Source organism: Ambystoma mexicanum, chromosome 11 (genome assembly GCF_040938575.1).
Source record: "Ambystoma mexicanum isolate Mex_15411 chromosome 11, UKY_AmexF1_1, whole genome shotgun sequence".
NCBI classification, from domain to species: domain Eukaryota; kingdom Metazoa; phylum Chordata; class Amphibia; order Caudata; family Ambystomatidae; genus Ambystoma; species Ambystoma mexicanum.
Genome location: NC_090934.1, coordinates 770,504,185 through 770,526,731, shown reverse-complemented (window position 1 = coordinate 770,526,731; position 22,547 = coordinate 770,504,185). Strand labels below are relative to the sequence as shown.

Genomic DNA, 22,547 nt, shown 5'->3' with positions numbered 1-22,547 from the left:
CAGAAATACGAACTGGGGCAAGCCCAGACGGCTATATCTGAGGAAATGAGTATAAAACTACAGTACCCAGTAGGCTTTCAGGGCGAATGTAGTTGTTCCAGACTCCCACCACTAGCCAGCTGCAGGTAATTGGGGCGTTTACTAAACCGCCGGCCGCCCGTGCACGGGTGCTGATAATTGTTGATTATACAGCACGGGCGGTCACGGCGTTTCGCTCTCGGAGGAAGGATGCAGGAGAGATCGTCATTTTGCTTGGAGTCACGCTGCGGTCCGCGGTAGCAGTTCGAGGGGAGACATGGTTTGTAACCGAACACGCTGAACCCTTGCTACATGGTGTGACGATTCCTGCACTGGTGGTTTCCTCGGCAGTGGACATCTTGTTCATGGTGGTTGAAGGCGCTACTACTGGAAGTCCGGGTGCGCTCACGAGGCACCCGGACAACAAGATAAGTGCTGTTTTCTGTTACATGTTTATTCCACGAGGGTGTCAAATTCCATTCCTTGTTGGAAGTGTAAGTTTGGAGGGACGTAGTACATGGACGCTACGCTCACTCTTGGGTCTATGATTGGCAATAGACCTTTGCCTTAAGTATGATTGTATTCAGATATATATATCATTACCAGGGACTTCACGTTTTCATGCTCGGAGTACCTAAATGACTGTTCAACTAGCCCGGACCATGGGTACCATTCTCTGAATGCAGAGTGCAGAGTTCTGTCCTCATTTGGCTGCGCTTTATGTTATGTTGCTCGCCTGCCCTACGGGTTATGTGTTCTTGTCTATCTCATATGGGAGCAATTCCCTTGTTTGTGTCACACCGCTTACTGCTTATATGTGTTCATGTCAAAGCTGATGTACTATGTTAAGCAATTACGTTTATATGCATATTCAGGAGTTCTTGTGAGTCTGTAGTAGGTGGAGTTCAGGATCAGGGATACAGAATGGTGATAAGGTGTACGTAGGAATTGTGAATTGTATGTCATCTCCCGTCCTTTCCTTTGTCAATCCACACCCTTTCCCTAACTCCGTCTTCCCCCCCCATTGGCTGCCACATGGTTATCTGTTATATTACTATTCAGACGCCCGTGCCAACTACGGTGGGAGGGTCGATCTATTCGGCTTCTGTGGTTCGGGAGAGGGGGGTCGATCCCCTATCATCCCTTACGGTTTTGACATCTTGGGAGGCGAGCTTTTTCCCAAGGATGTGTCTAATACAGCTCCTATGTATTGAAGCTGTTTTGAAGGTGTCATTTGAGACTTCTTTAAGTTGAGGGAGAAGCCCAGTTTGTGGAGGAAGTGGCAGGTGACTTTCAGATGATCCAAAGCTTGATCAGCCAGTGGTCCAGGTGGGGTAGACATGAATCCCCCCCCCCTCTCCTGAGGTGCGCTGCCACCACTACCATTAACTTGGTGAAGACCCTCGGGGCGGAGGTCAACCCAAATGGCAGGACTCGAAACTGATAGTGTGAGTCGCCAACAACGAACCTCAGGTATTTTCTGTGCTTGAGATGAATAGGCACATGAAAATAAGCATCCTGGGGTGAAGGATCTGAGAAAGAGTAACCATCTTGAACTTGTCCTTCCTGAGGAACTTGTTCAAGCTTCTTAAATCCAAGATGGGTCTCAGTCCTCCGTCCTTTTAGGGGATAAAAAAATACGGGGAGTACCAACCCTTGTTCCTCTCTGCTGGAGGTATTGGTTCTATGGCACCTTTCTCCAGCAGGGTTAGAACTTCCTGCTGTAGGAGCAGATTTGACAACTTCAATGGGTGTCTCCCTGGTGGATTGCTTTGAGGTTGCTTTAGAAAAGGAAGGAAATAGCCTGGGCTATTATTTCTAGAGCCCAAACATCTGAAGTAATGGCTCGCCATTCTTGCAGATGCTGCGACAGCCTGCCCCTTACAGGTGTTTTGAGGTGCAAGTCCTCAAAGTGGTTTTGTGGCGCATGTTGCAGCCACTGATGGCAAAGAGGCTGCAGCTGGAGCTGGCTTAGCACGTTTTCCTCGTCCACCATGAGTGGCTTTTCTTGGCCCCTTTGACTGGCCATTCCTCTCGTCTTCCCGTATGAGGTATAATAACGGTAGGATCTTCCCCTCCATGATTGTCCTTGCGCACGAAAAGGCTGAGGTTGCCTAATAGCAGCTCCTAAAGATTTGGCCGCTGCTTTTGAGGTCTGCAACCTCTTAAGGCTCTCGTCAGCTTTGTTGCCAAAAAGGTGACACCCGTCAAAAGGCATGCTCAGGAGGCGGTTCTGTACGTCCGGTGCAAAACCCGACTTCCGTAACCACGCAAACTGCTTTGAGGGTGTCGAGGCGGCCTTCGACAGTTTCCCCTTCGAGGTGTGGAAGGTATCGGACTGCGTTGGTGACCTCAAGCGGTCGACTCGACTCGAGCGTTTTTCGCTCGGCGTCCTGGAAGGTTCTCTATCCTTCCTTTCACGATCACCCGGGCTCGAGGGCGCGCGAGTGTTAGAGCGATGATGCTCCCGGCCGGCTTCCGAAGAAGGCGCGGACCAAGGCTTCGCTTTCTCAAACACCGCCATCATTTTGACCCTAAATGCTTCCCACTCTTCGGAAGACGAATGTTTTGTGGGGCATTTCATTTTCGGAGACTCGTCTGACGACGAGGTGGAGGGAGATCTATGGTGTCGTTTCTTCGACTTATTCGACAAAGACGAGTGATGAGAATCGCTTCGAGATCTGGATCTATGCCTTTCGCGTCGAGGAGATTTTTCCCCATGGGGTCTCGACTCAACGCTAGAGGCTTCCCGATCCTTCCGACCTACCTGTAGCTTTCCTCTGCTTTCTCGCAAGGCCTTTCCCGTCATCGCCTGACACTTCGAACAGGCCTCCATGTCGTGGCCTTCCCCGAGACACCACAAACACTTGCGGTGCGGGTCCGTGATCGACATTTTTGAGCCGCACAACTTGCACTTCTTAAAACCCGATCTCGGGGTCGTGGTTGGCGTCGATGACGAGGACATTATTTCTTCTCATAATATTATATTTCCTGACAGAACTCGAGACGTGCCGAATGTCCGAAGCAACGTACTGCGGAAAAACAGAACTGAGGCCAATGGGCGCCGCGCCTGCTATTTATACAACCGATGACGTCACCCTCGACGGAGGCCCTTGAGGGACTATCGACTCGACATCGACGCACAGCGCCCTCTGCCGAAAAAATTTCCGAAGAGCAGCAAAGCTGGATGGAATACATCTAAGATGAGGAATACGTTGGAGGACACGATCCACTCGAAATTTTAGTAGCAAAGAGGTCTCGCAGTAGCAAAAAGCAAACTGGCCGCCTTTGAGAAACTAAAAAAAAATCAGTCAAGAAAATTGACTTCTAGGCCTACTGACACTCCAAATTTGATGAAAAAATGTACAGCAAAACTTCAAATTTAGTGACAATGAATTCATTTGGTAGTGTTTTAAAGATTTATATACTTTTCTTTTTTTTTTTTAAACACTTTTTATTAGCATTATTCAATAACAAGAACCCTAACACCCTAAACCACACACCCACTCCCTCCCCCACTCACAAATGCAAGTTACTTCTCCCAAGTCTTTCATCCTATTGCACAAATAACAGTAGATGATCATGATCATACATATACAGCAGTTCCACTGAGGCTTGGATCGAGACCATGACAGCTCCCTTGAATCACATTACCCCATGCGATTGTTGGGCCCTGTGGGCGCTTTCACTCTATTGCCATCCGGCGTTTAGCGAGAATCAGCAGAAATCGGACTTTGTGTTTCTCCAAACTGAGAGAATCCCCCAGATACATATTCTCGGATTCCGTTCCAACTTGGTCCCCAACAGATCGTTTACCCATTGTTTCACCTTATCCCAATACCCAGCTATTATTCCACTATGCCAGAATCCCACCAGAACTCTGTTACACCTGAGGCATACATCCGACATGTCCCTGTTCATTGCATTCAGCCTAACAGGAGTCACATATGCCCTGTGTATAATGTTAAATTGGATCAACTGAAACCGGGCATTACGTGACACCTTCCGGATCGATTCCAATATTCGTGCCCACTCTTTTTCCGATATCTGGTACCCCAGATCTGTCTCCCATTTCACCTGTACCTTCAAGTCCCCTTCTATTTCCCCTCCTCATAGGGCTTTATGTAACCGCGAGATCCGTGCCCCTCCCCTGCTTGGTCTAACAATATCCGCAGTAATGGACTGGTTTCCGGCTCTTCCGGAATTCGCTCCCACATTTCTGCCAACCACCGGACCACTGCCCCGTACACCAGAAACAGGCCCTGAGGGAGTCCAAACTTCAGACACAATTCCTTATAGGTAAGCAATTTCTCTCCGTCAAATAAATCCCCCACGGTCTCACAGCCCTTCTCTCCGAGTCTCTGTATACCTGCCCTACCAATCGCCTGACGGAGCTTTCGATCCATGCCCCATGGAAGCTCTGCATAGTACAGCGTCCCGGACCCCCACCTACCAAGATATTTCTTCCACGTCTCTCTCACTGCTTCAAACACCACAGATCTTACCTTATCCCCCATCGGGCACCACAGCAATTCCACCGCTCTCCGGCTCGACGGTAAGTCACCTATCAACTCTTTCAGGGATTCCCCCCGAGCTGGTCCCACAGTAGCACTGATTGCAGTTGCGCTGCCACAAAATACTTCTCGTAGTCTGGTAAACCCAGTCCGTCCTCCGCTCTAGATCTACTTAGTACCGCTAGGGATACCCTCCGCCTCCCTGTATTCCATAACAACTCTCTCACCTTACTATCCAGCATTCTGAAGACATTTTTCACTACATACAGTATATTAGAAAAGAAGTACAGCAGCCTCGGTAGAATCACCATCTTGCAGACAGCCAGAGACTCTCCCCATCAGGGAAAGAGGCAGTTCCTTCCAGAATTGGACCGCAGATTTATATACTTAACTAAAAAAAAAAAGGTTTTCCACTAGATCATTTTACTCTGGTTTTCCAGTTCCCCATCTTCCTTATGCGCTTACCTTTCATGTCTTTTTTTGCTGCTATACAATACACAATTGATAAGGTACAATACTTACTGGAAATGATCCATCTTTCACTCTTACGATCCTATAACAAACTTTTGATAATGTAATATTTGTATACTTTAGGTGCACATTAAAATACACTCTGATATGTACCTTTTGATCAAAGTTTTTTTTAAGACCGTAATAAAAATGTTATAATAAAAGAAAGTAAAAAGATATTGCGGGCCAGCAGCATAGATAAGAGTCGTTCTAAGAGATGGTGGCAGATAGGCAGTAAAGGGCCCAAAGACTGGGATTCTGGCTCTGAGCAGAAAGTGCCTCAGGGCAAGAGCAGGGAGATGGGCTAAGGGAGGTTGAGGACCAGAGGTTTGGTTAGTGGTGGGAGGAAGCACTAAATTCCCACTGAGGGAGGGATGGGTAGATGTGGACTCAATGAAGAGAGCAGTGTTTCAAGTAAGTTTACGATCCTGTGGTTTTCTTGCCCATTTTGCTCAAGTCTTACTTTGTAATATGCAATTGGTTATTTATAGCGCGCTTAATACCCAGAGGTTTCTAAGTGCTGACCCGGGGATCAAACCTGTATTGCTCAGCATCCAAGACAAGTGCGTTGCCCCTGAGCTATCCTCCTGAGACTTAACCTGATCCTGCCCTGTTCTCCAACAACACTATGCCTCCAGATGTCCACCAGGCCATATGTAAAACACACATAAAATGAAGACTAAAAAACACAAGTGACTGCCGTCTACCACCAACCAAAGTTTTTTCATTCCAACTCAGTTGAGTTTGATGTTCAGGGACAAACACCATTGAAGAAAGAAGGTGGCATAGCAAAAGTGAGAGAACAGCAATATTCGCGGATTGCTTGAAGCGTGTTACCTGAGAGAGCAGAGTTGTATTTAGTCTTCAAGAGGTTGTAGGTATTCAGTGAAATTTAAAGATTTTAGATGATAACTTTGAATGTTGCACAACTAGAGGATGCTCAGAATTGTTGCATTGAATCGGGAAAATGTTCATTACATTTGCAGTCCAATTTATTTTCAAAACATAACTGAGCATACTTGCTATTAGATCAGAAAATGCACAGAAAAGATGCATTTCAGAAGGAATGCAACAGAATCCAATTCAACTTCATTTTAGGACACAACTTTCGGACTGTGTATGTCCAGCATGCACAACATGGCACTAAGCATTTATTAAATCAAAAATGATAAGGGTTACTGTCACTGCAGCACAAAAAGTCGAATATACACATAGAACAAGAGGCCTTATTGAATTGATTAGAAACTCAGTAGTACATACTTTATAATGAATAATTCTCACTTCGCCCAGGTGCATCTCAAACATTTTGCAGCAGCATAAACAACGGGGCCTCATGAGATGAGCGCAAAAGAAGCATTACAGACATCACCCTCTGAATCGCCCTTTCCCAAAGCAAAAGTCTGTGCTCACCACCGTGCTTCGGAAAACCATGCTTAGGCTCTGTCAGATTCATCACTGGGTCAAACACGCACATACATCCTCCAAACATTTATCATAACACAATGCTTAGTTTCGATCCTGAGTGTGCAGTTTTGTACCTTTTCTCTCCACCCACGGACACCACACAGGCGCTGGTTTGCTAGAGTTTGAATGTTCTATGCATTTTCTAGGTGGGCTCATTTGAGCCTTCCTGCTGCTTTACTTTATGTGGTGGAATGTGGTATAAAAAATAAGTATTACACTTGTCATCCCTGGTGCTACGAAAACACCTGTGTATGATTGCTGTGTTTAAGTGTGCAGGCACTTGTCATGCACAATACTTTGTTCACAAATAAGGGCTAGTGATCGTTAGGTTTGACTAATAGCTTACAACTTGCAATTTTGCACCCTGAATATAAAGCAGTAAAAGAAAATGTATACGAGCAGCGTGTTTGTGAGACTAAAACTAAAGCAATCTATACAGTGGTTTCAGTTTTCATACCTACACAACACTAAGCTAATAATACATTATTATCACAACATCTCTCACCTCCTGAGGAAGTTCCAATTTGGACCTATCATCAAGTCCGTTGGAGTGCAAACCCATCAAATAAGGTACAGGGGCATCTAAGAAATGAAGTAGAGAGGCTGGAAGAATGGGAACATATACATGCTGCCACTGAAATGGAAACATAAGCCCTGTGATGGTCTCAGCCACAGTCATCAGCCTCTGGTAATCTAAAAACAAAAAGCAAAAATACAAATTAAACTTGAAGTTCAGACTATAGAACTCAAAAGTCACTCACATTATCATAATATATGTATTAAAGTGCACAGCATGTGTATGTGCATGGCACACATCAACTTGATACTGTATATCAAAGCAAAACAACTAAACACGCAGTTTGCTCCATTGTGATTACAAAAACAAGTCACAGGCAATAGACACTCTTCTAGTCCATGGTTCAGTTCCTAAAGAATTCTTTGACATTGGTAAACTTGGTACCAATAATGGATGGTTTCTTGAAGTCTAGAAAAAACAATAGAAGCGTGTGTGCAGGTGCAGCTCTATATGGGCATGCAGGAGGTACTCCTGGCATCATTCCTTTCCTCCGAATGGCAATGTCATGGCCCAGGTTTCTCAGCCCAACCTCCTCCTCCTTGATAGGGGCCGCCCTTCTCTCACCAACTTCCTCCACCGCTCTCCTGCCTCCCCTCCTGACATCTTTCTGGCTCCTCTGCCGTCTCCAAGAGGTGTAACACACACCTGTACTCCTCCTAGGAAGACCTTGACAAGTGGCAACCTGCTCCACTTAGCTACTCTCAATGCTAACTCTGCTGTCAAACACTCCTGACATCTGCACCTCCTTGAGGACCTTGACTTGGATGTCCTCGCTCTCACCGAGACATTGTTCTCGGACAGCTCTGTCACAGGTTTTGACATGCTCCTCAATGAGAGCTACAAGAGCCTCTCTAAACCCAGTTCTAACCGGCCTGGGGGAGAGTGGCCCTCATCTTCCCTGAGAGGGTCCCTGCTACGACCATACCCACTCAGGCCTATTTCTCTTTCGAATGCTTTGTCTGCAGGTTTAGTGTCTACCCTGGCCACTCTCTGACTTTACCCACTCAGGCCTATTTGTCTTTCGAATGCCTTGTCTGCAGTCCAGGTCTCCCACTTCCTCTCTAAAATCGGCTAACCTTATCCCTTCTATCCTGGCCGCCTCCTCCAAGCTTCTCTTCCTTGGAGACTTCAATATTCACCTCGACTCCCATGTTGCGGCCTCTGGGTCTTTCTGCAACCTCTGTGATTCTCTTTCCCTCAGCATTCTTCCCTCTCGTCCAATGCACTCTGCCGGACATACCTTGGATGCTCTCATCTCCTCCTACCCATTTCCAACTCTCCAGTTACTCCTCTCTCCTGGTCAGATCATGCCTTCCTTTTCTCCTACTTGGACCTCCTTGGTCCCCCGACTAAGCCTCCAACCGCACTTCCAGGCTCCTTCTCCTTCACTCGACCAATGAAACGAGTGTCAGTTTCCGCTTTTGCCGCCACCTTCACACTCCCTTCTTCTCCTTCCATTGACTCCTACTCTGACACAGCCCTCTCTAACATTCAACTCTCCAACACTGTGTATATCCTTGGCCCTGTCATGAGTATCCATCTGAAGTCTGCCTCCAAGAACAACTCCTGGTATGACTCTGATCTGGCCTCTACAGAGTAGCTGAGCGGAAGTGGCAGACTTTGAGCACATCCTCTGACAGACTGGCCTGCCGCCTGCTCCAAAGGCAATCCAAACTCACTATCTGCTCTAAGAAGAGGGCCCATATCTAAGCCCGCATCTGCACGGCCACTAAAACCTGCAAGGAACTTGCGAACCCCATTGCAGTCTCCACCTCTCCTCTGCCTTTCCTGGCACTCTGCACTTCTCTTGCCTCTCACTTCACCTCGATAACTCTGGGCATCTTCTCCTCACTCACCTCTACTTGGCATTATTCTACCTCCCCTTCTTTCATGCCTTCCTTGGACCCCCTCTCCTCTCTCCTTCCATTCCCTTCTTTTTCACCCATAACACCTGATGAGGTTTCTAGTCAAGGCCCCTCTATGAAAGTCTCTTCCAAACAGTTGCTCCTCCAGAACGATAAAGGACAACATTGTCTCCCTTGCTCCAGCCTTCCCCTATTTCTGTAATCACTCCTTTGCCACTGGATCCTTCCCCTCACTCCTCAAGCACTCCCTTGTGCACCCTCTCCTCAAAATACCTTCTGCAGATCCTTCCTGTCCTGCAAACTACCACCCAATCTCTACTACCTCTTTCTTGGGCAAACTTGTGGAAAAGCTTATCTCCAAGCTTGTCCTCCACACTGAATCTGCTAGGTGCCTCCACGACTACGAGTCTGGCTTTAGAGCTGCCAGAAGCACATAAACTGCTCTCCTGAACACCTGTGAAGAGTTGCTCACTAATCTCGATTCCAGCTTTTCTGTTCTCATCCTTCTGTACCCCTCTTCTGCCTTTGACATTGTCAATCACACCATCCTGATAAAACGGCTCTGCGACTCCCTTGGAATCACGGATCGGGCTCTGGACTGATTGACCTCCTTCCTCTTTGACCGACCCTCCCAGGTTCAATTGGGCCCTTTTCTCTCTACCATCTCACTTAACACCCTATCCTCTCGCCCTGGCACTTCAATATGCACTGGCCCCTCCAGCCCACCAGATCACCACCTTCTCTCCTAACTTTTAGTGTTATGCTGATGGCACACAGCTCTCGTTCAAGCTACCCTCTTCTACCTCTCTCATTCCTGACTGCATGTCTGCTATTCAGACATGGTGCACTACTAAGGATCTCTGCCTTAACGCCAGTAAGAGATTCTTCTCATTGGGACCCCCCCCCCACCCTGCTCCCTCCTTCCCGCCCACACACTGGCCACCCTCTTTGGGCCCCAACCCTTGTATGAAGCAAAACACGTTAGCGTCATCTTTGACTCCTCCCTCTCCTTCTCTCCGCACATCATGGACCTGGCCAAGGAGGCCCACTTTCAGCTACACCTCCTCAGAGGCATTCTCCCCTTCATCAACTTCCCCCAGAAACTTAACATTTCCAGAGCTCTGGCTCTCTCCAGGCAAGTCTACTGCAACAGCCTCTTCCTCCATCTTCCTAACACATCCCTTCGCCCCCTTCAACTAATCCAGAATAGGACTGCAAGACTTATCTTTGGCCTCAAGACGAGGGACTGCATCCCTTCAGCCCTTACATCTCTCCACAGGCTCCCGGTTGCTGCAAGGATCAAATTGAAGACGCTCTGCATCATCCGTAAGCCCATTGGGGCCTGGGACCACGCTATATCCAACTCTCTCTCTCCCTTAATACCTCCCAACTAGAGCCCTTCGCTCTCTAGTTCTAACTCTCTGCAAATCAAACATTTTTCCAATCAGAGTGGGGGGTAGGTCTCTCTCCTCTGCAGGTGCCTCCCTCTGGAATGGCCTCCCTGCACCTTCCTTTTATCCTCCTCCTTCTCCCTCCTCCTCCCCTGCTAATGCACACTGCCTACGACTGGAGGACTGACTCCTTCAGAATCTGTTTCCTAGTCTACCTCTGTACTTGTTTGCCCACCAACCCCGCCAATCTTCTTGCACTTGCCCTCCGGGGGCCCCCGCCTACAACTGGCAGGTTTGGCTCCAACCCTTGGAGCCATTCCAGCCCCTATACTTGCACTTACTTGTGGACCCCACTCATTCTCTGCATCCCCCTGGCCCTGACCACCTGGCCTTCCTAGCAGTCTACCTTCTCATGGGCCCTCCCAACCAGTCCTGCACTTTCCCACCTCCCTCTCACTCACTCTCCCTCATGCATCTTGTTACTGCACTTGCACGATCTGAATGTCGTAAGGTGTATTAGGATCGCTACTTTTCAGCGACCCCCACCCCCTGCCTTGCTGCGCCTCAAAACACTTGTGTATATGCGCATTACAAATGCACAATAAATAAATAAAATAAATGGATGGATGGATGGAAGGTAAGGCATCTGTAGGAAAGAGGACAGACTACAGTACAATACTTGTAACTTACTAGTACGAGTGCCTGTTCCCCTTCCTCCATACTCAGATAGCTTAATAACAATCAGGAGACATTTTAGAAATTACTACAGCAATTAACCTATTTAGATAAAAATGTTCTTGAGCAAAAAAGACTAGTGTTTATAATCCTCCTAAAATAATCTAAGTTAGGCTTGAAAGAAACAAAAATTTACAAATAATTGATTAGTTACACTGACTCTTCTGAAGCAGCAGAGAAAAGAAACACAGCTGTAACTCTATAATCAAAAAACAGGAACCTTACATTAGTAAATCAGGAACAAGACAAGGAAGGAAGATGGGTACTATGCCATGTACCTGAGGGAGTGTTAGGACTCGGCCACGAGCGCAGGACACGCAATCGGCGAGTCCATTCCTATGGGTGTTCCGATCGCCCTGGTGGCTGAGAGCATCTCAAGCACATCATGGCAACTGTGAGAAACCAGAAGGTGTCTCACCCACTAGTCCCCGGGAATCTGTCATCAAGGTGGCTAGGCAAGGCATAAAATAAGCAGTGTCACATAGCAATTTGTTATGCAACTCTGTAGGTTTGCTAATCAAATGGACACTTGTGTAGCAAAGTTAGACATTTAAATTGCCCTATCCAATGAAAGCACAGCTCACCCTGCATTACTCTCTTGCCCTCAGCTCTCTTCTCCCTCTTTTCTCTGTTCCCTTCAAGTGGTTGTGGAAAGTGCAGCAGTAATGAACTCATCCTCTATTAAGTGCCAAAGGCATGTGTGGGAGAGCTATCCAAATAATTGAAAAACAGAAGTAATCAGGATAATACTTGTATTAAGCTTTCTATATCCTAGGCAAAGACGAAATATTTTTTCAAAAAACAGTCATGCAATTCCATTCTTAAAATGTAAGTGGTTATATCATTACAGTATTGACAGTAATTGTAATTGGTTATTTATAACGAGTTTAATACCCATAGCATTCTAAACGCAGACCCGGGGATCAAACCTGTGTTGCTCCGCAACGTCTTGCTTCCAAGGAGAGCGCATTGTCCCTGAGCTACCCTCCGCAGTCCGAACCACTTCATCATCTCCATGCTTTACAGTAAAGTTTAGGTTAGAGTGAATTGTATTTCATTTTTTTGGGGAATATGCATCATATTGAAGAGGGAAGACTTTTGAAAATGTACATGATCAAATGCTTTTGATGGCAAACCTAGTTCTGTAACCTGCAGGTCATACATCTTGCAACTGGTGCTCAACCCATGAGCGAACCAATACTCCTTGACATTCTATATTATTACCCTGTTGCTTTATACCAGGTACCCTGACAGTGAGATGACCATAAACAACAATATTCCACCTAGTTTACCCAGTTCTCTGCCTGCTACACAATCCACTCTGAGTAGTCCTTTCCTCTTACATAATGAATACACAAACAGAACTAGATGCTTAAAGAAAGTAGTGATCAATAGTTCCATCCAGTCTGCATCTACAGATCTGCTGTGATACCAAACACTATAGATAGCCTCCAGAGGTCACTTTGCTTTATGATTATGATTGTATTATATATTACCGCCCGCAGGAGGCAGCTGGCCAAACTGTTTTCAGAGCCTTTTATTATATCTATTTATTTGTGTCCATTCATGCAGCTAACCTTTTAAACTTTACAGACCCTCATCTAGGGCTCACAAATTCTTTTCGCCCACTCGCATAGACATGTAGATTTTATGAAGGGCATTTGCAAGCAATGTTTGAAACTTGTATTTAACATTTACTTTGTTTACAGTAAATGTCAAATAAAGGTTTCACTGTGCATGGCTGGCCTCTGGGTGGCAACAGTATGCCAAACAAAGTCGATTTTTAGTGACATGAACCTTTTACAGAAATCTCATTTTAAATGTGTTGTCTTCCCTTGCTATGGGTCGAGTTCATTTATCTTAGGTTGGATAGGTAAATTAAGTTACCCCACCTGCAGGTCTAGCTGAACTTTAAAGAAATGTAAGCCCTGTCTCTTCTCACTAGTATCTTGTTTCAGCTGTACGCAAAACTGCTTTATTGTTACTCATTTAATTTCTTGGATACAAATAACTACTGTTGACATTAATATTAGTGCAAGATTGCTAATCAAATGGGTCCATTTGCTAATCAAACAAATGTTGTTAATTAGCAATCTCTGCTAATCAATTTTTGAAAACAAATGTATGCCTTGCTAGGACACGGCCATCGCTTTTGGATCCAGTTCCTGGGGGTGGATCAGTGTGGGAGGATCACATGGGTGAGGGGTCTTCGGGGAGTGGGACACCGGATGCTGAGAAGCGGTATCCCCTTACTTGTAACACCTTTACCCCATCCTACCATGTAGGATATTTAGGAACTCAAACCCCGCCCCCTTTTTACAACACAAAACAATAATGCAAACGAAATATCTACCAAATACAAAGCTGAAATACTTCGAACTAAACGTGAAACCTATAATGAAAGGATTCACAAAGCCAGTTCTAGTACAAAGGAACTATTCATAATCCTGAGGGAAATGGAATCACCTATGCTCCCTGATGATTCGTGCACAAAATACAAAGTTTGCTGCACGAACATCCAAAATGCCTTATCCAACAATATTGTCACTCTCCAAAATAAAATAGCAGATAAAAGGCTTAACCTCTCCAATTCAGAGATCCACCAGAGACCCCACGTTGTGTGCCCTACCCAAATAATCAAAGAAGCCGCTAGAGACCTTGCCCCATTTACCACCAAACTAATAAATGCCTCATTCCGTACTTGCAAGGTACCTACAAACCTCAAGGATGCGTGGGTTCTGCCACTGCTAAAGAAATCAACATTGGACCCAGCCATCTCAACAAATTATAGGCCTATCACGACGGTCCCATTCCTACTTAAAAAACTAGATAAAGCTGACACAGAGGGAAGAGCCCTCCTGGTGAGAGGGCCCCTCGCAGGAAAAGAGGTGATCATCGTGATCTCCTACGCCCCCAATGTCGATGGGCCGAACAACTTCAATTGGACTTTGTTGCATCTCAAGGGGTCGGGTTCTGCAACAATCATCTGGGGAGCGGACCTGAACACACCACTAGATCCCCAAAAAGTCAAGTCACAAAGCACAACTGTCTGCCCGTCCAAAGCGAGCCTCCAGGTCAGGGAAATCTGCCAAGCATTTGACCTGGTGGACATGTGGAGACACTCAAACTGGGAAGCCAGAGACTTTACCTTCCACTCGGCTATCCACAACACTAGCTCAGGCATTGACTACCTCCTGGTATCCTCCCACAGCCCGTTTCATTGGGGGGCATGCCAAATCCTTCCCAGGCCCTTGTCCGACCACTCCATGGTGATGCTCGAATGTAACCTCCCCAACGTCAAATCAGGGACACCTCAATGGAGATTCAAAGCAGGCTCACTGGCAGATCAGGTGTTTGCAACAGAACTACGGCATGCAATTACAGCCTTTCTAGATGTCAACCTAGACTCTGAACTCAGCAGGCACACTTTGGGAGATGCTAAAATGTTTCATTATAGGGGTGTGCATAGCAAAAGAAAACGGAACTCTCAAATTGATCAGGCATGAACTGACCAGCTGCGAGAACCAACTAAAGAGACTTGAACTTGAATGTTCTACTTCAAATGATCCTCAGGCCCAAGCGGCTCTCAAAGAGGAGCTACTGAAGTTCAGGGCCACAGCAGAGCGAGAATTAAAATTCCTGGGACGAAGATATCTAATATGCCAATACGGCGAGGGCCACAAACCCAGAGCCCTCCTGGCCCGCCTAATAGCCGCCGACAGGAAACCCACCTGCGTAGAGAGAATTCATAACCCACAGGGTACACTGGTGCACACGGAAGAAGAAATTGTTAACACATTTCATTCCTTCTACCAAGATCTATATAGCTCCAAACACACCATTCTCCATGAAACCCTGCAGAGCTAGCTCCACAACACAGAACTCTATTGGGTGGAAGAGGACCTTTGTGAACCCCTAAACATGCCCATCTCGATAGAAGAAATCATACAAGCCATAAAAAACCTACCTAACACCAAGGCCCAAGTCCCCGACGGCCTCTCTAGCGAATTCTATAAAGCTTTCGTGGCCACGGTGGCCCCGCTCCTCCTCCAGGTCTATGAAGAGACATTAGAAGGCGGGTCCCTACCAATGACCCTTCGTGATGCCAATGTCATTCTCCTACACAAGACAGGCAAATCCCCCCGGAGGACTGTGCCTTATACAGGCCAATCTCATTGATTAATCTCGATAACAAAATACTGGCAAAATCCTAACCGCTAGATTACTCCCTCTCATGCCAGCACTGGTACTGGGTGACCAGTCGGGATTTGTTCCTGGACGAAGCATAACGTTTGTTATCAGGAGGCTAGTCGGTGTCCTGGAAGCACTTGATCCCACATGTCAAGTGATTGCTGTCCTTCGACACAGAAAATGCATTCGACTCCATCGAATGGTCATATCTCTTTGCAGTACCTCAATATATGGGCCTAGGGAACAACTTTATTAAGCTGATTTCCCTATTGTACAACGATCCTCAATCCTCCATCACTATGGGTAACTCGAAATCGACTTGTATAAACTTACACCGGGGAACCAGACAGGGCTGTCCACTATCCGCTCTAATATTTGCATTGATAATGGAACCCTTGGCATTGAGGCTACGCTCCCAGCAGCTCCATAGAGGCCTCACCCTTGGGCCCCATAAACTGGTGATATCTCTAAATGCCGACGATGTGGTCCTCTTTGTCCAAAACCCACACGAAAACCTGAATCCGATTATGCACGAGTTTATCAAATTCAGTACTGTATCTGGCTTGAAGATCAATCACTCTAAATCAGTAATATTCCGCCTGATATGGGATACCACTAAATTTACAGACGGCCATGGGTTCAAATGGGAAAACTCCCACGTTTGCTATCTGGGCATTTCTATATCCATTAATCACCACGATATCTATAAGGACAACTATGAGAAACACTGGGGGTCACTCCAACAACTGATACACAGATGGAAGGCACTCCCGCTAACACTGTGGGGCAGGGCCTCACTGGTCAAAATGGTAGTTCTTCCTAACCTCCTCTATTTGTTTACCAACATACCCCTACTATTTCCGCAATCCTTTTAGGAGTTATGAGTTTAATACTTGGGCTTCTGTGGGCGGGTAAACCAGCAAGGGTGGCTTATGCAACACTCATATTGCCAACGTCCCAAGGGTGCCTGGCACTCCCTGACCTTGAGCAGTATTACTGGGCTGCCCAAGCACAGTTCCTCAGCCACTGGTACGTCACACATTTTATCAGACCACACGTTCAAGTAGAACGGGCCCTCGAGTCCCCCAATCTACTAAGAGCAATCATCGGTCACCTCCCAGTGGCCCATGATACGATGAACGTCGTACTATCTACGTACGCAATCTGGAAAAAGATAGCACAGAAATATGGCATCCAAACCAGATTCTACCCCCCGTGCTACCAATTAAGTACATACCAGGAGTTCACCTGACCGCAGAGAAAGTCTTCCATCAATGGGCGGACAAACTACATATACAGACCCTTGGCGACCTGTTCACTGAAGGTACATTGATAACGCCCCAGCTGGCCAGTGAGAAAGGGGGCAACACATCTCTAGACACATTTGTGTACTTTAGACTTCACTACACCCTTCAGACACTTTTCCTATCATTCTGGCAGCAACCGCCAACATGGCACCTCCTACACAATACGATTCAAGCCAAAAGTGAAGGCAGATTAGTCTCACTGATTTATAGATCCCTCTTAACACCATAGCTACAGACAACCGCACGAAGGCGAGGTGGGAAAAATCACTACATGCCGTGATACCCGAGGAAGACTGGAAGTACATCCTTCAACAAACTCAAAAACTGGCACTGAACACTCGCTTCAAGCAGATCCATTTCAACTATCTTCATCAAACATATTACATACCAGCCAAAAAATGCATGCAGCAACCAGAATCAGCAGCCTCATGCAAGAGATGTGGCGCTCCAGCAGCAGACTTCCTGCATCTAGCCTGGGACTGCCCCGCAGTGTCCCAGTTATGGACTCAGGTTTTGCAAACAACGGCCGCAATAATCAGAGAAGACCCGGCACCCATCCCCACCATGTCCCTTCTTGGACTGACAAAACACATAGCACCCGCAATGCAGAAACTCGCAGCCATTCTGATGGTACTTGCACGCAGAAGAGTTGCAATGTCAGGGGGCCGCGGACCAGCCCCCACTCTCGCAAACTGGTGAAAGACATACTGTATTGTCAAGACATGGAACCCGAATTCATCAGAACACTACCTTTACACGCATGCCCCCCCGACATATGGGGACCTTACGTCACATATCTACTCTCCTCTTCCAACTAATCCACTTCACAAGCACAAACTCAACAAACGTGAAGTGGTTACTGATCGACTGTCGCACAGACAAGCTTGCAACGCAGAGACTCTTCGAGGGAATGTTATCCTTAACACAGAATCGAGGTGGGGAGGGGGTCAAGGAGGGGGAGTCCGGGGGAAGCTATGGGATACGAATGCTGTTACACCTGCTGGGTGTTCTCTTGTTTGTAACTGTTGGACAATTCCAAAAATAAAGTTAAAAAAAACACTAGATAAAGCTGCATACCTCCAGATCCAGCAATATCCACAGTCCAATAATCTCCTAGGACTAAGACAATCCGGCTTAAGACCACTTCACAGCACAGAAACCGCTCTGATAGATCTGTAAATGCAAATTGATCAACTGAAAGACAACAGGCAATGCACCCTACTTCTCCTTCTAGACCTCTCAACTGCTTTTGATTTGGTGGACCACAAAATACTCTGTGAACACCTATCATCTGCAGCTAACTTCTCTCAAGAAGCTCCAGACTGGATCAAATCCTTTCTTAGCAACCGATCTATGAGAGTCTTTTCTCCATCGGCTGCTGCTGACCCGTCTCCCATCACATGCAGAGTTTCACAAGGGTCATGCATCTCCCCCACAATGTATGATATATTCAAAGAGCCTCTGTTTGACGATCGGGATCATTTGGGAGTCATCTACACGAACTATACAGATGACACCCAGATACTCATACCCCTATCAGGTAACTATGACAATGACCTAGCCTTAGTCAATAAAATCTATCACATCATTCAGGCATGAATGGCAGTCCACAGCTTCCGCCTGAATGACAAGACAGAGATTCTGATCCTAGGAGCTCCCACCAACCTCAATAAACTTGACGCCCAATACTCATCATTTAACAGACGGTATTGTCATCAATGTCGCTAAGGAGACTAAAACACTAGGTTTCTACCTAGAGTCTACCTTGAACTTGTGCAAACAAGTTAATGTGACTGCCTCTGCAACAGCGTACACCTGTAAGCTTATCCATGCTTGCAAGCCACACCTATCTACAAAGAGCTGTATTACACTATCAAGACCCTTAATCTTGTCTAAACTCGATTATTGTAACACCCTCTATGCAGGAGCCAACAAACAAATCACAAACAAACACCAAATACTGCAAAATAACATTCTTAGATCAGCATTGAGTATCCTGAGGAGAGAACATATTTCAGAGACCATAAGAAAGCACAAATGGCTCTCTATCAAGGCCAGGATTCCATTCAAAATAGTCTCCATTACACATAAATGCCTTAACAATGCTTCCCCACAGTATTTAAGAGAAAAAATCATCAACAAAAATATCACCACGTCCCACTAGGTCTGCCAACTCCTTTTGCATCACTGTTTCAAGTTCAACTTGAAAAGAGTTAGCAGCAATAGCTTCCCTGCACAGGCTGCCTGAGCTTGGAATGCCCTCCCCGTTAAGCTGTGAACAGATCAGACCTTCCAAAGCTTCAGGATGAACACAAAAAACGTTGCTAGTTATGAACGAGATCTAACTTCTGTGTGCTCTTATATCACACTTATGCCATACTTGCTGTTTCCTGTCAATGCGCTTGTTCCTTCCAGCAGTATATGTTCCCTCACCTGCGGCGACCTTGTAATATATATGTAACTGTATTTTTGATTTGTAGATTTGTCACTGTACTATATCCTCACCTACTTTGTATGTATGTATGCAACCGTATTAATAAAAAATGTCCTTGTAATGCGCCCAGATACCTCAGGGTGTGGTGCGCTCTATAAATCAATAAAACAAACAAAACAAACAAACACTTTCGCACGGACAGCCTGCTATGAGAGAAAAGAGACTAACACCAGAGCAGTATACCTGACGTGTCCCAATACTATGGTCAGGCGAGGTCAGACTGACCATCACACACACTTGACTTCCATTACATTTCCCCACACGGATAAAAGGCGGAGCATAAGAGAACACTGAGCGAGGCAAAGCACACGAGGAAACAGCAGTTTCAAGATGGCAGTTTAACAAGAGGAGAAAGATGGCGCAACAGAAGGGGATTGCAAGGAGGGAAGTTCTTTTCGACAAGGAACCGTTACTTTCATGAAACCTCGAGAATAGAAAATGTTAGACCAGGAAACCCAGCTGAAGAATCCTGTATTGTGTGTCGGAGGTACCCGGCTTTCCCTCATCGATAATCAAGATGGGGAGAATCGCCAGCTGCTGTGGTACTGTCTTTGGCTCCAACAAAAAAGCAGCGTCAGTGAAATCAACACAGCCGGTGAGTTGGAGAGTCCGATACAGGACCGGTCTGTGTTGAAACCAAGGTTGCAAGCAGATAACATTGTATGGCGAGTGCTGAAACGAACATTGTTTGAAACACGTATAAAACCAACGCGACTGAAGTTGAACAGCAGATGAGTGATTGAACTTTCAAACCAAGATACGATACTTTTGACAGCGTGGTTTGGCACTGCTTGTATGCTCAATCAAAGGTCTCTGTAAGGTATCCAGCTGACAGTTAACAAAAGTGAAAGAGCGGCAAAGGATTGTGAATAGAAGTGTTCCTGCAACGGGTCAAGCAAAATCCCGTGCCCAGTCGTAAGTCTTCTATGTTGAGAAAGAAAGTTTATGGCAAAGTAGATCAAGTTGGTACGAGCCCGGAAGAGGGAGATCAATTGAAAGCTTTGGGTTAAAGCAAGTGTATGTTATTGGGTCCAAGCCCAGCAGAGGGAGACTGAAGATCTGATATCAAAATGAATCTGAGCCCGGCGGAGGGGGATCAGAGGTGGATAGTGAAACACCCCAAGGCAATTGTTTATATGTGAAAGACAAAAGGAAAGGAACGTTATTGTTTGTTGCATCAGGCCCTCTGAAAGAAGAAACTTTGAATGGCAAGGAGACTTTGGCACAAAAGGCCATGATATTGACATTTTAACTGCACCCTTGTGCTAGAGAAGCCATAGGTAGTATTAAGCTTCAGTGTGCCACCTTGTCCCGTGCTAAAAACGTGTGGAAGGGAAGTTTACGGCTTGAATATCCTGACATATGATTTCTTTAACACTTTTTCTTTTACATAACATTGTTTCCCCCACTATTTGTATTTAGAAGTAGGATTGGCAATAGGTCTATTAATATAGGCCCTTTTATTTTGACAAGGCACTACTGGGACTGAGTTATTATTTGATGGTCGTAGCTTGCTCCCATGTTAAGATTTAGGAATAGATAGGGTTTTTTTTAAACCCGTATTGAAGTTCACTAGACACCCTTGAACTGTGGTCACTTGTGTCTGTCTTACTGTTGATACCATGCCTTCCTTACACAACGCACACTGAGGCGACAGCGCACGGAGCGCGACCACGCAGTTGGGGGCTTTCCCTTACAGCGTGGTCTGTTTCCAGCGTTACCATCACAGGAGACGGAAAGTCTCCTTTATAACGATTCCCAGCTCCAGGGAACATCGTTCTTGCAACTGTCTCAAGTGTTAAGGATTTAGGTATTTAGTGTTATTTAATTTGCTTGACTGATTCCAGTACACTTTGGATTCCTAGGTTCACTGGGGCATAGCAGCTCTATCGCAGGTATTATCCTTTTCTGCATTCCAAGTACATGCACATTAATCCTGCTGCCTATGTGTAATTGGATAATCTTTTCTACTCCTTGCTACAGCTGCTGTTTGGACTCCAGTTATCAGGGGGTGTGTCCTACAGCACTCCCTCTTGACCTGTGGGTTATTTCCTGTTGGGTAGGAGATTTATTGCTTCTAAAGTCCCTGAGGGGGTCCAGCCTCGAATTACAGTCCATAATCTGATAGGGAAGCAGAAATGTTCAAGCAAAGAACATGTATGCACCAAATTTAGACATCCCGCCTTTTGGGAATCAATAAATAAAACATTACACACCATCTCATCAAACAACATGCTATTAGTTGGCAGTGACTTTAATATGCAATTATACCTGATTTTAGACAGACATTTTCACCTTTAAATATCAGCGCACAAAATCAAATAGAATGTTACATAACATGTGTTCCGAGTTAAATTTAGTTTACATCTCAAGATCATATAACCCAACAGGTCACCATTTTGCGACCACAGAGAAAATTACTGGTACAGCAGCAGAGGCGTCAATAGTTGACTGAATGATTGTTTATTTGTATAGCGCCTATACACAATGTGTTTCAAAGCGCTTCAAGGAGGGAGGTTACATGGAAGAATACAGTTACATTCGTACAGGTCCTTGAAACAAATCAGAATGTGTGAAATAACTATCAAATCATAAGCAATAGTACAAGTGCATGGAACAATAAGGGAGAGAGGAGGAAGGAAAATAGGAGACAATAAAACTAGCAGTAACATTACTATGCCTGTCGACAATTGTTGCAGTGCAAGAGTGACAAGGGGAAGGGGAAAGGGTGGAGGTGAGGGGATGGAGAGAGAAAGGGAAGAGGAGAGGAACGAACAATTGACTATCTTAATGGGTAAGCCGGATTAAGATAGGGGTGGGAGGAGAATACAAGAAGGGAAGAGGGGGGGGGGGGGAGGACAGACAAGCTGTTACCAAAGATCAAGAGAGAATGATAAGAGAAAGTGCTAAAATGAGGAAATGTGAAGGGGGAGGGGAGGGCAGGATGGCTGACAGACAGCCTCAGGGGGCCAAGTGGGGGGCACGCAGCAGGGCCCAAGGGGCACACTGTGGGAACACACAGTGGGACATGGAGACCAGGGGGGGGGGGGGGACACAGTGGGACACTGGGACCGGGGGGGCACACAGGGACCAGTGGGACACAGGGACCAGGGGGACACACAGCAACCAGGGGGGCACACAGTGGGACACGGATTGGGCGGGCATATAGTGGGACACAGGGAACGGGGGGCACACAGGGCCCAGGAGGGCACTCAGTGGGACACATGGACCAGGAGGGCACACAGGGACCAGGGGGGCACACAGTGGGACATAGGGACCAGGGGGGCACACAGTGGGACACAGGGACAAGGGGGGCACACAGGGACCAGTGGGACACACAGGGACCAGGGGGGCACACAGTGGAACACAGGGACCAGGGGGGCACACAGTGGCCAGGGGGGAACACAGTGGGACACAGGGACCAGGGGGGAACACAGTGGGACACAGGGACCAGGGGGGAACACAGTGGGACACATGGACC

The 22,547-nt window shown here is 46.4% G+C and overlaps 1 protein-coding gene across 5 annotated transcripts in view; it reads right to left on the bottom strand.

Annotated features, from left to right (window-relative positions):
• Positions 1–22,547, bottom strand: part of DENND5A (DENN domain containing 5A) — a 2,487,481-nt gene that overhangs the window by 1,931,109 nt on the left and 533,825 nt on the right. For all 5 annotated transcript variants that reach the window (XM_069623676.1, XM_069623672.1, XM_069623674.1 and 2 more), the window contains one exon: positions 7,012–7,199. In XM_069623676.1, the coding sequence (XP_069479777.1) occupies positions 7,012–7,199 (188 nt within the window). The remainder of the gene's footprint in view (positions 1–7,011; positions 7,200–22,547) is intronic.